Below are 15,049 nucleotides of genomic sequence, written 5' to 3'. Positions count from 1 at the left end.
AAACAAAAATAATTTTTGCTTTACAGATTAGAAAACTTTGTGTTGAGCGTTCCAAATCAATAAAACAGTTGCAAATTATCGGAAAATTAAGAATATTATGGAAAGGTAACGTTCACAAATTAGACGTCCCAAAAGACCTGGAAGCATTTCAAACCTTGGTTATCATATGGTCTAACGGGCCTAGATAACAAGGAGTTTACAACGGCGCTCTCACATTGTTGAGGAGTGTGATTTCACTTGAAGTCCACGTGCAGCGAACATCTTTGAAAGTTGGATCTGGAAAGTGATAGCACCTGTCGATTTTGTGTGGAAGAAGAGCAGATCTCGATGCACCTTAATATGAAGTGTGGAGCATTAGCCCATAGAAGAAGCAGTTTGTGACTGGATCTGGATTAGTAGGGAAGGAGCTGCAGAGAATTGAACGCATTAAGGTGCTTGAATTCATTGTAAAGATAGATCTCGGGCAAGTACTTTAGGTGTCATGTGTATGCTTACTTAGGTGCACAATAGCTCTAACTAATGATGGGTCGAGGTGCATTGTCTCCCTGCACTATCCGATTTTCCACAGCCATTTAGTTATGGTACAAAGTAAAACAAAGGAAAACAAAAGCAAATTAAGAATAAACTCTTATCCACTTTTGAGGATGTGAAGGATATTGTTCACATAACAGTAAGTTTTATATTATTAAAGAAAATTAATTTTGAAAATATCTCTCGCTTTGTTTATTAATTTACGCGACCGTTATAAAAGAGTTTAAATACATTATTAAAATTCTGTCTAATAACTCCTCTCTTTATACGTTCCCCAATTACTCTCCCTCTCTTCTTTTGTATTTACAGTGCAATGCAACTAATATGAGAGAAATGTCATGATAGCAACAATTTAAAAAAGCACACAAAAGCAGAAGGCAAAAAGGAAAAAAGAAGAAAATTAATGTTTTGCTATAAGGAAATTTTTTAATGAGGAAAGCTAGAAAAAAATCAATAGTTTATTTAATATGAAAAACTAAGTTACGTCACATATTAACCATCATAATACAAAATATATGTGGTTGGAATATAAAATATCTGATCCTTCAATGAAGATTAATGAATATACAATTTTCTCTCGGGTTTAACCTTTCGTTTGCGGTCTAGTCATAATATATAGGGAATTCGTGTTTGTTTTCTCCATTTTTTTCCTTTTTTTCTTCAAAAAAATCGTCTAAAAAGAATTAGATTTTATCGAACTTGTATGGTTAAAAACAATGGTCTGTCTTAATGAAAAAAAGGTTTACGTCCTTGTTTTCTATAAACTTTAAGAAAAAAATTAATTTTATAGAAATATTTTTGATGATTTTTCAACGTTAACAACCATCAGATTAGATAATTAATTTTATAAAAAAGAAAAAAAAAACAAAATTTAATTATTAAATTTTATCATAACTTTGCTTTTCAATTCTCTGCTCATTTTTTTTTGTGTTTTTTGGAAGTACAAATTAAATTTTTTCCCCTTAAAACTATAGTCGAAAAGAGAATTTAAAAGTTTTATTCATAATTAACTATTCATGACATATGAAGAGTAAAAAAAATTATTATATAATTGTAAGGAAATTAAATTAAATTATAAAAGAAAAAACAAAACTTTCCAGTTATAAAAATAAAAAGAAAATAAATTCAGTTAAATTATAAAAAGAAAAACAAAACGTGATGAATATTTTTGACAACGTAAACAACAACAATTTTCATAATTAAAGTAATAAAGTTTCATAAGTAAACTAACGGAATTGACGACGTCCATCGCAAATGGTCTTAACCAAAAAAGGCAACACAAAAGAACAATAATCGTGGCGCTCGATTTATCCAAGGCATTTGACAGGGTATCTCATTCCTCTCTGCTTAACGCCATACTGAATTTACCGACGTCTGCACTGTGATATCGACCGGCGCTGATCACAGAGTTAGCGAAATTTTTTGAATCAAGGCAGCTTCGCCTAAACTCATAAAAATCATCAGCCACACTGTTCACATCTTGGACTAACGAAGTCAACTTAAAATTAAAATCGGAAAGGAAAGGATCTCGAGCGTTAACAGCCCCACTATTCTTGGAGTTGTCCTCGATAACCTCCTGACTTTTGCCAAGCATCCCCAAGCTATCTGTACGAAACTGAACAGAAGAAATAGAGTTCTATGGGCTCTAGCCGGTAATTCATCGGGGAAGAACAAGAAGTTCCTAATGGCGACATTTAAAGCCATTGGCCGCTCAATTATCAACTACGCCGCCCCCGTCTGGATGTCATTTCTAAGTGACGTTCAATAGAAAAACATACAGGCCAGGCAAAATACAGCCCTTCGCATCGTGACTGGATGCCATTAAATAACTCACCTCGATGATCTTCATGACGAAACGTCTATTCTCAAGGTCAGGCAGCATAACGAATTATTAACGAGACAATTTCTCTTGGCTTGCCATGACCCGAATCATCCATACATAAGAGCCTTTAGAGACAGTATCGCCCTAGCCGTGCCGGCTAGCTGGAACCGTACCAGAGTCCGTTGCTTTTAACGCCCTCCACCAAGAAGTTGTCTCAGTAGCAATAAATTCACATAAGGTGAATAGGGTCCTTGATACACTTCTGGATCTGGCGACTTGACTCAACGTACATGCCCATCTTTTGCATGTTCATCCGCATATTGTAATATAATATTTGCTAATCCCTCAACATGCATGTAATCCATTGTATCCCACTTTCTCATATATCACTTCCCTCCTACTAATGCTTCCCTATTTTCATTTTTTCATTTATTACTTTCATTTCCGGATATAGTATTACAATAGTGTTGAGTATATTTACTTTTGACCAAAAATAATGTAGTAGTATGGTGTTTGGGGTGCGTCTTTTTGTTCTATTTGTAGGTCCCGAGTCGCTACAACAACAACAGCTTTCATTATGTGTATGTCTGTGGTGGAAAATTTTAAATGAGGGTTTTTATATAATTTTTTTTAAATGTGAATACTTTTGCTTCTTCTACGAGTATATTTTTAATTGTTTTTAGTTGTATCTTCAAAAACTTTGAGCTATTTTGAAATTAGATGGTCCCATAACGGGATGAAATTTTTCGTCTTTTAACTGCATTTCTGGAAAGGAACACATATGAGGTACTTAGGTTAGGTTAGGTTAGGTTAGGTTGTCGCGGCTCCCCGAAGGGTACAAATAGGCCAACTAGGTCCGTTGTGGTACAGCAACTCCTACAAAGATCGTTTGCGGGGCGGCCCATTCTCCTTGTATGTTCGCCGATCAGACAATGGCCCGTCAGTACCCCTACCATAGCACTGATATCCTCCCTTCTGAGAGAGATCAGATCTCTTGTGCGACGTAAGTCCAGCTTTGGCCACAAATTCCTTATCGCGTTACGTGTTCCGCCATTAGCCCATCTAAGGTTGGTGTGCTCCACTGCCGCGTTGCGCAGCAGCAACCCAAGGGTTCTTAGAGGAATGCCTAAGTTCTCCTTTTCAAGTGGAATCTCCAGAGTAGTTCCATGCCTCGCAAGCTCGTCCGCCTTGCAGTTACCCGGAACCCCACTGTGTCCGGGGACCTAGACCAAGTTTATTTCGAACTGCCCCGTCATCTCGTTGAGAGACCTGCAGTGCCAGACCGTTCTAGACGTGGAGACCTCAGAGCCCAGTGCCCTTATCGCGGCCTGGCTGTCAGTGAAAATAATGACGTCACCAGCCGATACGACGTTGCACCCAAGCCAGCGCAGAGCCTTCACAATTGCGGCCACCTCGGCCTGAAATACACTACAGTGATCCGGCAGACGGAATGAGCACATGAGGTACTTAACAAGTCATGAATTTATATAACAAACTTTAATTTGAAAATGCATTCTAGATTCAAAGTCATAATTGTGCGTACATTCAAAGTCATAATAATATCTTGCATAGTTCAAACGTTTAAGAAGTTAAAGAAAACTCATTAAATTATGGGGAACATCAAACCAAGAAACAATTGATGCTTTGCAAACCCTCCAAAATCGAGCGATTACAAATTTTTTTATTTATAATTGCAGAGAGTACACTCAATTCATTCATAAAGCAAATGTTATATTGTTAATTGAAGATCTAAGAGAACTTAAACGAGCAGAACAAATTCATGAATTGCAAACGTCAAGCATTCCTTCGACAACCGTATCAAGCAAAAAAAAATGAAATGCATTTAGAAAATACGAGAAACAAAAAATTAATACAAATGAATCGTGAACGTGAAAAATACTGTGTATTGTGGTACATCAACTTGAACTCAAAGTACTTAATACTGTTCGCCCCAAAAAGAGTTAATAGATGGATAATTAAAAAAATACAGTAAAATTTCTTCATTTAAATAGACTAACCTTTCTGGTGTGGGTTTGGGTGTATACGGTGTCCGCCCGGACACGCGTATATATGCAACCCTTGACCCGTATTGCACGGTGTTCCAAGCCGAAATACATGCAATAGAGATCTGTCTGAGAATCAATTTATAAAGGGGGTATGAAACCGCGCCATCTATGTGTTCTCGGACAGCAGGGCTTCACTGCTGGCGCTTCGTTCAGCTCAGGTTACATCCAAGCTGGTCTGGGGCTGAGTTGCTGTACTTGTGGAATTGGCATCGGAGAACAGAGTCACGCTCATTTGGGTACCGGGTCACAGCGGCGGTCTGCCTTTTTCCGCCTTGGGAGATACTGCGTTCGCTATACAATGAATTGTACAGCTGCAAACAAATTTTCAAATTTGAAATTTTTTTTTTTTTATTATTCAATTGGTAAAAATCTGCAATTTCAATTATACCATATTTTGTAGTCCTTTTTTTTTGGGATTATTTTAAATTTCATTAAAGTCATTAAAAAATATATGTATATGTATATATATATATATATATTGTCTCTGATATCTTAATTGCATAAATTTCAACTTTTTCCCTTTTTGTTACTACTATACTACTACTTTTATTATTATTTATATTCAAGGTAATTATAAGAAAGTAAGTCTTAAAAATGAAAGAGTATGATATATGTAGGTACTTGTATGTAATACATTGGCATAATAGGCTATACATATGTACATATTTCATTAATTACTTTGGTATAAAACACCTTAAAATGTACTTGTACATATACTCAAATAAATTCGTAATATATTTTACAGTTACATTTAATATGCCATATATGTATGTATGTATTTATAGGTATGTGTTTAAATGCAAAATATGAATATGCTTTCATTACTTTATACAAAAAGAAATATTTTTCTTCTTATTCTAATTTAGAAAATGTTCCCTTTTTTTTTATGCCTCATACACACCTATAATCAAATATTATATTATGTGGTTTTGTTTTATTTCTTAAATGTGTGTAATTCATTTTTATAAACATATACCAAACGTTAACATGTATATACGGAATTATAATATAACATACGCATTCCTTTCATTTTTATACTTTTTGTACATTTTCGTTATGACACACAGTAATTTGAATAAACTTTAAAGTACTCGCAGTAATTTTGTTTCAGTTTACTTTTAGAGCAGATTTATAGAAATGCTCTATGATTTTAAAAGTATAGTATACTTAGAGAATAAGGTAGAGGTAGAACACATTAGAAAGGAAATTTATTGAAATTAAATGAAAATTGTTTAAATACTGAAGAGTTACTGCCCGTTCAAAGGGTAAATAAATTTTTAATTTAAAAAGTGGTTTTAAGTTGAAAAGTATGGCGATATCCAAAATACTTCTAAATAATTTTTATTGGAGTAAAATTAGCACCTCCGTCTGGAAAATAACTAAATCTCTAGTAGTTTTTTATCTTTAAAGGGAAGATACCATAAATGCATTATTGTAAATGGGAAATTTTCTATAGAATTCAATTCTATAATCCAAAATCCCGTTAATTCTGCCAATGTTACATTACGATTGTGTACAGTAATTCACTCGAGTTTTGTCAAAATTTCCTTTCCTAAGAAAACAAAACAGAAATTTCCAATTACAAATTCAAACTTATTTAATCAATTTGAATTTTAAGAATTTCTTCAAATTCGTTTGGTTGGACCTATTACTTATGTAGATATGTATATGTGCGTTAATTTCTTGAATGTTCAACAGCTACTTGAAGTTAGTGTAAATATAAAAAAAAAATTTTTTTTTTACCTCACATAAAGGATAAAATCCAAAAAAATAAAAAAAAACCTATTACAACCAAATTTATTACTCTGGACCAGGACATCTTTTTTTCTTTTATTTTATTTTAATTTTTTTCTCTTTTTGTAATTTTTCATTCTGTTTCTTTAAAAGGAAATTACATAAATTTAATATTAGAGATCTACACATATAAAAAGAGAACAAGTAAGTAAAATAAGAGAAAAAAAATTATGGAAAAATTTTTTAAATCGTTTTTGTAATTGCCATTAATAAAATTTAAGTTTAAAAATATTTTTGATTAATTTTAAATAACCTAAGGGAACTATCACTCATTGTAGGTACAATCACATTATATTCTAATTAAAATTGCTTGTCTTATAAATTTTTAAAAATTATTTCAACCTTTAAAGAAATGCAAAAAAAAAAATAGAAGAATAATCAAATGCGTTGACGAGTATTGTAATTCCTGACATATACGTTATGTCGCGTTGGAGTTCGGAATTAACATCAGTTGCACACATTTGATATACTGGGAAACGAGCAATATGTACCCATTTTGCGGGAAATATTAGAAATATCGAATTGCCCAAAATTAAGGTTTCTATACTTGATTGCAATGAAATGTTGAATAATAATATTTGGCATGTTACGTCAATTTATAATTTTAATAGATAACATTTCAACTATGTATATTTGATTTATTTAAATTATTATTTTGTTTAATATTTTAAAAGTATGATTTAGAAAAAATTACTGTTTTTTCATGTATACATACATACGAGTATATAAAATGGGCAAGAATTTTTCATAAAAAAATTATGAAATTCTTAAGTTCATTGACTTTTTTTCAAATATCAGCAATTTAAAGAAGTAGAAAAAAATTTCTTGGAATGTATGTATATGTGTATGTTAATAAATCTAAATAAAACCTGTTTTATTTTTTCAAATATATTTAAGGAAACTCTACACTCATACAGACAATGTAAACGTACATGTGTTTATACACCCAAAACACATGTAATTGCTACATGCTTTTTAAGTAAACACAATTGTATACACATATATGTATGTATTTACAGATCCATACAATATTTATGTATTTATTTATTTATTTTTAAAACTTTAAATAAATTACCAATATTGTTTAAGTTTTATTTTCTCCTACAAATTTTTTTCATTTTTTTAAAGTCAAAATAGAACTTTTTTTAAAACTATTTTTCTGTATATTGTACACAAACACACATAATGTAGAATGTACTTCGGGAAAACTTTAAAATCCTAACATAATATTTAGGTTTGTTGGTTGATTTTTTATTTAGAGAAAGTCATATAAGAAAAGGTTATCTAAAACTATAAATTATAAAAATAAATTAAAACTTTATTTTAAAAATTGGAGCACATAATATTCTAATACTTACATAGTTACGAGTACTTTCTTTTTATTGTATTTAATCTGAAAATGGTTTTGTCTGAGAAGCATTGTATAAATAAAAACGTGTTGAGAATAAAAATGAAATTCATATTGATTTTATGCAATATTTGATTAACTTTAAAATTTTTTTTTGGTAGATGATTGAAATAGTTTTATTTGAAATTATTTGAACACATCATGCGCTTCTATAAATTTACAACGATTTAATTATTTAAAATTTGCATAACCATAATTTAAACAGTCGGCAGAAGAACAAGGCGACGGATCACGTTTGAGAACATTGGCTGTTTGAGGCTGGGGTAACAATAGCACGGTTTGAATTAAATACATGCTTTTGCCATTTTAAAAGAGGTCATAAACATGTATGTATTCGTTGGGACAGGGTTATACTTAAATTTTAATCAGATATCTATCTACATTTTGATATCTGAAAGGTTTATTTTGGATCACCATCCCGAAAATCAAAAAAAAAAAATTAAAACTTTAAAAATTTATACATACATATGTATATATCTAGATACTCGTGCTTTTACGTTTTAAATTATTAAATATCGTTAGAGTTTAAGCCTTTACCACCTAACAATTATCACTTGTTATCTGAAACTATTGACGAATAACAACCCTAAATCATCAAATTATTTAAAATTTTTTAAGAAAATGTGCTAAAAAAATATTTAATTAATGATCCGTAAAATATACGTATTTCTTTTTATTAACAATGTCCTACATACATGTATGAAAAACATGTTAGTTTCAAATGTATGTGTATGAAATGTGTGTGTGCCCTAAACATGTATAATTTTTATACTAAGACGCGTCTGGTTACGAAGTTTTACGGTTGGTTCCCCTTCTCATTTCTGGAAATCTATATTAAGACAAAATAAGATAGTATTTTTTTTTGCATAGATTTTGACTTGTCATTTTCATATTACGCATACATACTGACACAATCATCTGATAACATATAATAAAAATCATGAAATAATTTTAACACTATTATAATATAGACTAATCCGTTTTACTCTCGTATGTGTGTATCTTATAGAAGAATTACGTTTAACAGAAAGTGACGTAGAACTGAGAATATCGGAAGTTTTTACGAAGCCCTTTAAAAGATGCTGTGCCATAAGGTTTTCTTCATTTTAACTATAAATGTGTGTGATTAAGTCAAAATTAAATACGAATTATTGCATATTTTTAGGAAAATTTAAAAAATTTTCATAGAAAAGACAAAAAGCTTCATATTTAAGTATAAAAATAACTGTGGTTAATTTAGATCATTGTTATCTCTATTAGATGAATAACAAAGATTTTACACTAGAATAATACACTAGTCTCCTTTCAGACATTTCAAAATATCTGCCGACCATTGTTCCGTCACTAATTAAAACTAATTCAAAAGTAAACCAACACCACCTTAACTAGATTTATTTAAATTCATTTTTAATTCAAAAACCTTAACCAGAATCCAATTGTACTTTAACTGTTGTTTAGCTATTGATTTTCAAATATTGTGCTTGTATATAAAAAAGATTTTCCTATAATATGTACGTGTATAATATATATATATATATATATATATATATAATATATAATATCCATTATTCTTAACTAACTTTTTTTTGGAAAAATTTGAATTTTAGCAAAAAAATGGAAACTTACAAGCAAAAATCATCAAATAGACAAAATATTTTTTTATATTCTGGTTTTTTAATATCAACAGAAACATGCATTGGTACGATATATACATATATGTATGTATTGAGAATAACATTCACAGGATTTATAGTAAAAAAATTATTTAAATATGGTTTTCTTAAATTTAGGTAGCTAAGGTTAGGAATTTCATAAAGCAATAAAAATGTAATTTATTTTTTTTTAATTTAAATTGTTTCTGTAAAGTTCGTAATAACTTGGTAAATCTACCATAAAATTCTATTTAATTTAACTTTTTTCGAAAGTAATTTAAGTAAAGTACCGTTAAAGTATTTTTTTTTTATTTAAAGTGATTAAATTGAACGTGAAATACAAAAAATTTAATTTCGTATTGTGAAATTTGGAAATATTATATTGATAATAAAAAATTTTAACATTTGGCAACACTGATTCGAACGATTTATGTAAACAAATTAAGTATTAAAATAAATTTTTGATATTTCTAATCTTACAATATGCAAGAAATTTTTATATCTATGAATAAATCGAAAATATTGTGTAAATTAAATTTCGACTCTCGGTCATGGCATTTCGATTCATCATGTTGGTATGATGAATCGAAATCATTTGATTATATTGTAACTGTCACTTGAGCAAATGTAGTTGTGTTCATAGTAAAGTTGAGATATGAAATAAAAAATTGGTCATAAATTGTAAAGTTAAATTTAATTAAAAATTTTGCATGAAATAGGATGCATGTAGTGAATATAAAGCATTTTAAATCCTAAAAGCACAGAGATGAAAAAATTCATTGTTACCAGAAACAAAACAAACTGCGTTTATTGTCGGAAAATCCACTTTTTTCGCAAAAACTCATAGTTTATTGTGTGAGATTTTTTAAATTAAATAATCACGGATAAATAACAATCGAATGCATAATAACGTAGGTACGTATGGATATAACAACATATATTTTATATGTATCTTATTTTAACAGACCCTGTTGTTTAAAAGTTCATATTATATATTCATATGTGTGAATATGAATATAAAATGTGTAATTTATGTATTAAAAAATTAATATTAATTAATGTTCATATGCCATTTTGGGATTATTATAAACGTTTCATATGATTTAACCTATTATTTTCATAATTTTATTAATTTCCTATACAATATTTTCATTTGATTGATCTACAATAATGGGGTTGAAATTAATTCTTGTATAATTAAAATTTACTTACAATAAATGTTTAAATTTACTTACATATAAATTTACTGTTTACGAATGCAATTTATGCAATTTGTGTAATATATAATTCAATTTTTAATTTAATACTACAATTATGTTATAATAAATCTGGAAAAATTTCTTGAAGTTGCTTTTTTAAATTAATATTTACAAGTTCAGAACGATGATAAATACATTGAGTATAATCAGATTCTAAAGTTCTTTTAAAAAGATTTATATTTAAAATATATTCAAAATCAGCTTCACGACCAACTCTTAAATATGTATTTAATATTTTAAGAAGTGGAAATTTTTCATCATCGCAAATTCCAAGAAAATCATCGTCATCTAAAAATGCTACAGCCACACCTGCCATTTTATTATCAATAACATATTTTGATTTAAGTTCTAAACTTCTACGATTTTCAAAACCAACCCATTGATTGTTATCGTATGCATATGGATTTTTTTGTGTATCATCCCATCTAATAGTCCATGATCTTTCTAATAATCTCGTACACAATTCCATGTAACTCATCAAACCTTCATATTGTACATATTCCGTCTTTTGACCAATTCCGATAAATGGTGAACCAACATCAGTCTGATTATTATATTTTAATGTAAATGTTCTACCAAATAATGGTATACCCATAAGTAATTTTTCAGGAGCTGCACCACGTGTAATCCAATTATTGACAATAGCATCAACACTTGAATCAATATCATTTTCATATGTATATAATGCACTAGCCACGCCAATATGTTTACTCCAATAACCATAAAAATCATATGAAAATAAATAAACATAATCAACATTTTCCATAATATCTTTAACAATATAAGAATCGTCCATTAAATGTGTGTATCCATGACAAATAGTAACTAGAATAAAGTTCCTTTTTAGAAATCTAGGAAAATTTTAAAAATATTGATTAAACATTTAATTTCTTAGTGAAGATTCGAAAGAAGACTTACTCTAGCTTCAATTTTTTCAGTAATGAAATAAAACTATATTTATCAATATCAGGATTGCCACCTCTATCACCTGGATAAATCCAATGTAATGCCAAACCATCAAAATTATTTTTTATTAGAAATTCTATTGTGCTATTAACAAATCGTTGTTGATTTTCTGCAATACTAAATAGAGCTGAATATCGATTTGAACTTTCAGTGCCATCAAAACCACCAACAGCAACCAAGGTTTTTAAACTTTTATTGTGATGTTTTTTGTTATTAAATTTTTTAATATTGCCTTTTCCAAATAATTTAAATGTATAAATTAAATTTTTCTCTGAACTAAATCATAGATTACTTACTTCTTCCGTAATTCTCTGATAAATCGAAATTAGGTTTTAACGATTTAATTTTACCTTCATCATCTATACCCAAGTATGCATAAATCATATGAGTGCAATAATGTTCATTAATAAAATCAACTTTAAATCTGACGATACCTTTCCTTTCACCATTCATATACATACAAAAGATTTTTTCTAAAATTTATGATTGCATTAATTAGTTATGTGTTCGTGTTGGTTTTAAATTTTTAACTTTTAGTTTTGAGTAATGAATTCGATTTTTATCAAGAATCTATACTTACTCCCATCTGAGTTTGTCGCGTAACTCACATTGAAATCCGGTAATATTAAAATAAATAGTAATAATATTATTGACAACATTGTTTACAATTCAACTATTTAACATAAACTGTGACAATAAGATCCGAATTATTGTAAAGCAAATAATGTGTTGAGTTTCTTATCAAATAAAATAAAATATTCTCATTATCATACACGAGGTATTTAATTTTAATTTATAATGCAGGGTCCCATCCATAGTTTCTATCGTTCTAAAATTTAAAAACTGAAATAAAAATTTTTTTCAAGTAATTATTGCTAACGTTTGATTATTTTTCAGTGACATTCGGCAAAAGAAATTTTTATTACACTTAATTTTATTTATTATTTTGTGTTGAAGGTGTACTGCAACATTCTTAAATTAGTATTTTCTGAGCTTGACACGAAAATAAAGTAAAATTGTCAAAAGAAAACAAGCTAATGATGACTCCATCCATTATATTACACTGTTGACATTTGCTGTTTTACGTGACCCTAATTGACTTTTCAGGTTCCGTTAATAATGAGATTATGAATAAATAATATTATGTTGTATGAATATTTTTCAAATTTGTAATTTGGACAACTCTCTTCAAAGGTACATAGATAAGAGTATATGAATATAAAATAAATTATTTGAATATTGTTAAATTATATTTAAGAAAATGAAATAATATTCCTGTTTCGCATTTGGTGAGAACAGTGCTTAATTAATGTAAAGTACAATAACTGACGTCCACCAGCGATTTACACCATGCTGATAATTCTTGTTTTTTTTTTTTAATTTTATGGATTTTATGATTATTTTGGAATTCCCAACAAATTGTTGTGGCTTTGATTAAATTTTATTTACATTTTTTTGAATATGTAGGCGTCCTGACAGTTATGGTACAAGAAATATTCGTTATCACGTATTTAATTCTATTTCTATACGCTGTACTGTATGTGTTGTACGTGTACATTTTTCAGTTAGATTTAATGAGTATAGACTTTAATATGTAGTCTTTCTCGGTTAAATGGCTTGGATAATTCTTTATAATTGTAATCGTATTAACAATTTTTTAAAATAAATTTGCAATCTTCCAATAAACTAAAGGATTAAAGCAAAATTTTAACATAAATTTGTATTTTTTTACGAAAAATGGAGAAAAATTTTTTGATGTTAATTTTTCAATTTAACGAATTCAAAATTTCAGAACGATGGTAAACACATTGAGAATAACCAGAGTTTTTCGTCCTTTTAAATAGGTATGTATTTAAAATATATTCGAAATCAGATTCTGGCCCAACTTTTAAATATGAATTCAAAGTTCTTAAAAGCGGATATTTTCCATCACCACAAATTCCAAGAAAATCATCATCTTCTAAAGATGCAACAACCACACCTGCCATTTTGTTCTCAATAACATATTTTGCTTTAAGTTCCAAGCTTCTATGATCTTCAAAACCAGCCCATTGATCATTATCAAAAGCATATGGATTTTTTTGTATATTATTCCATTTAACAGCCCATGATCTTTCTAATAATCTTTGACATAATTCCATGTAACTCATTAAACCTTCATACTGTACATATTCTGTTTTATTACCAGCTCCAATAAATGGTGAACCGACATCAGTTTCATTATTATATGTTAATGTAAATGTTCTACTAAAAAATGGTATACCCATAAGTAATTTTTCAGGTTTTGCACCACGTTCAATCCAATTATTAACTATTTTATGAACACTTGAATCAATATCATCTTTATATGTATATAGCGCACTAGCCACACCAATATGTTTACTCCAATAACCATAAAAATCATATGAAAATAAATAAACATAATCAACATTTTCCATAATATCTTCAACAATATAAGAATCGTCCATTACATATGTGTAACCGTGACAAATAACGACGAGAATAGAGTTTTTTTTTGAAAACCTAAAAAACAATATGAAAATATTAATTATTAAGGACTTGTATGTTTATAATAGAATACTTACTCCCGCTTCAATGTTTTCAGTAATGAAATAAAACTATATTTATCGATATCAGGATTGCCACCTCTTTCACCTGGATAAACCCAATGTAATGCCAAACCATCAAAATTATTTTTAATAAGAAATTCTATTGTACTATTTACAAATCTTTGTTGATTTTCTACAATACTAAATAGAGCTGAATAGCGATTTGAACTTTCAGTGCCATCAAAACCACCAACAGCAACCAGAGTTTTTAAACTTTTATTGTGATGTTTTTTGTTATTAAATTTTTTAATATTGCCTTTTCCAAATATTTTAAATGTATAAATTAAATTTTTCTCTGAACTAAATCATAGATTACTTACTTCTTCCGTAATTCTCTGATAAATCGAAATTAGGTTTTAACGATTTAATTTTACCTTCATCATCTATACCCAAGTATGCATAAATCATATGAGTGCAATAGTATTCATTAATTAATTCAACTCTGAATCTACCAATACCATTTCGTTCGCCATTCATATACATACAAAAGATTTTTTCTAAAATTAATGATGGCATTAGTTAGATAAGCCACTATTACCTTTTTTTGGGATTTCAAATCTTGAGCTTTTCATTTGAAAAAACCTAATTTGATTTTTAATAAATTTTTATACTTACTCCCATCTGAATTTGTCGCATAGCTCGTATTGTAATGTGGCAATATTAAAAAAGTTATTAATATTAATGACAACATTGTTTATAACTCAACTGTTCAACACAAACTGTGACTGCTAGTTTTAAAGTATTTGCAAAGCTAATAAGTAATTTGTTGAGAGTCTTATCAAAGGAAAAAAACTATTTTTTACTACAAGTGAATGACTCAATTGTTATTTTAACATCAATGCTACAGTTTTTACTCTTTTGAAATTTCGGAATTGATGTGAATGTAAAGTAGTAATTTGAGCCGCAAAGACTCTTTGTAAACAACTTTCTTGATTTATTCAA

At 28.8% G+C, this 15,049-nt stretch overlaps 2 protein-coding genes across 2 annotated transcripts; both read right to left on the bottom strand.

The window, feature by feature from the left end:
- Positions 1-10,805: 10,805 nt before the first annotated feature.
- Positions 10,806-12,157, bottom strand: LOC129619320 (acidic mammalian chitinase-like). Its single transcript, XM_055534560.1, has 5 exons — positions 12,079-12,157; positions 11,795-11,971; positions 11,451-11,730; positions 10,909-11,383; positions 10,806-10,841 (listed from the first exon to the last, which is right to left on the bottom strand). The coding sequence occupies exons 1-5, from the start codon at positions 12,155-12,157 to the stop codon at positions 10,830-10,832; spliced, it is 1,023 nt and encodes a 340-aa protein (XP_055390535.1). The 3' UTR covers positions 10,806-10,829.
- Positions 12,158-12,291: 134 nt separating this feature from the next.
- On the bottom strand, positions 12,292-14,798 carry LOC129619319 (chitotriosidase-1-like). Its single transcript, XM_055534559.1, has 5 exons — positions 14,723-14,798; positions 14,424-14,604; positions 14,084-14,320; positions 13,385-14,021; positions 12,292-12,327 (listed from the first exon to the last, which is right to left on the bottom strand). The coding sequence occupies exons 1-5, from the start codon at positions 14,796-14,798 to the stop codon at positions 12,292-12,294; spliced, it is 1,167 nt and encodes a 388-aa protein (XP_055390534.1).
- Between the last annotated feature and the right edge of the window lie 251 nt (positions 14,799-15,049).

This window comes from Condylostylus longicornis, unplaced genomic scaffold, assembly GCF_029603195.1.
Source record: "Condylostylus longicornis isolate FDR11 unplaced genomic scaffold, ASM2960319v2 ptg000011l, whole genome shotgun sequence".
Taxonomy (NCBI): domain Eukaryota; kingdom Metazoa; phylum Arthropoda; class Insecta; order Diptera; family Dolichopodidae; genus Condylostylus; species Condylostylus longicornis.
This window is presented reverse-complemented; position numbering and strand designations above follow the sequence as displayed.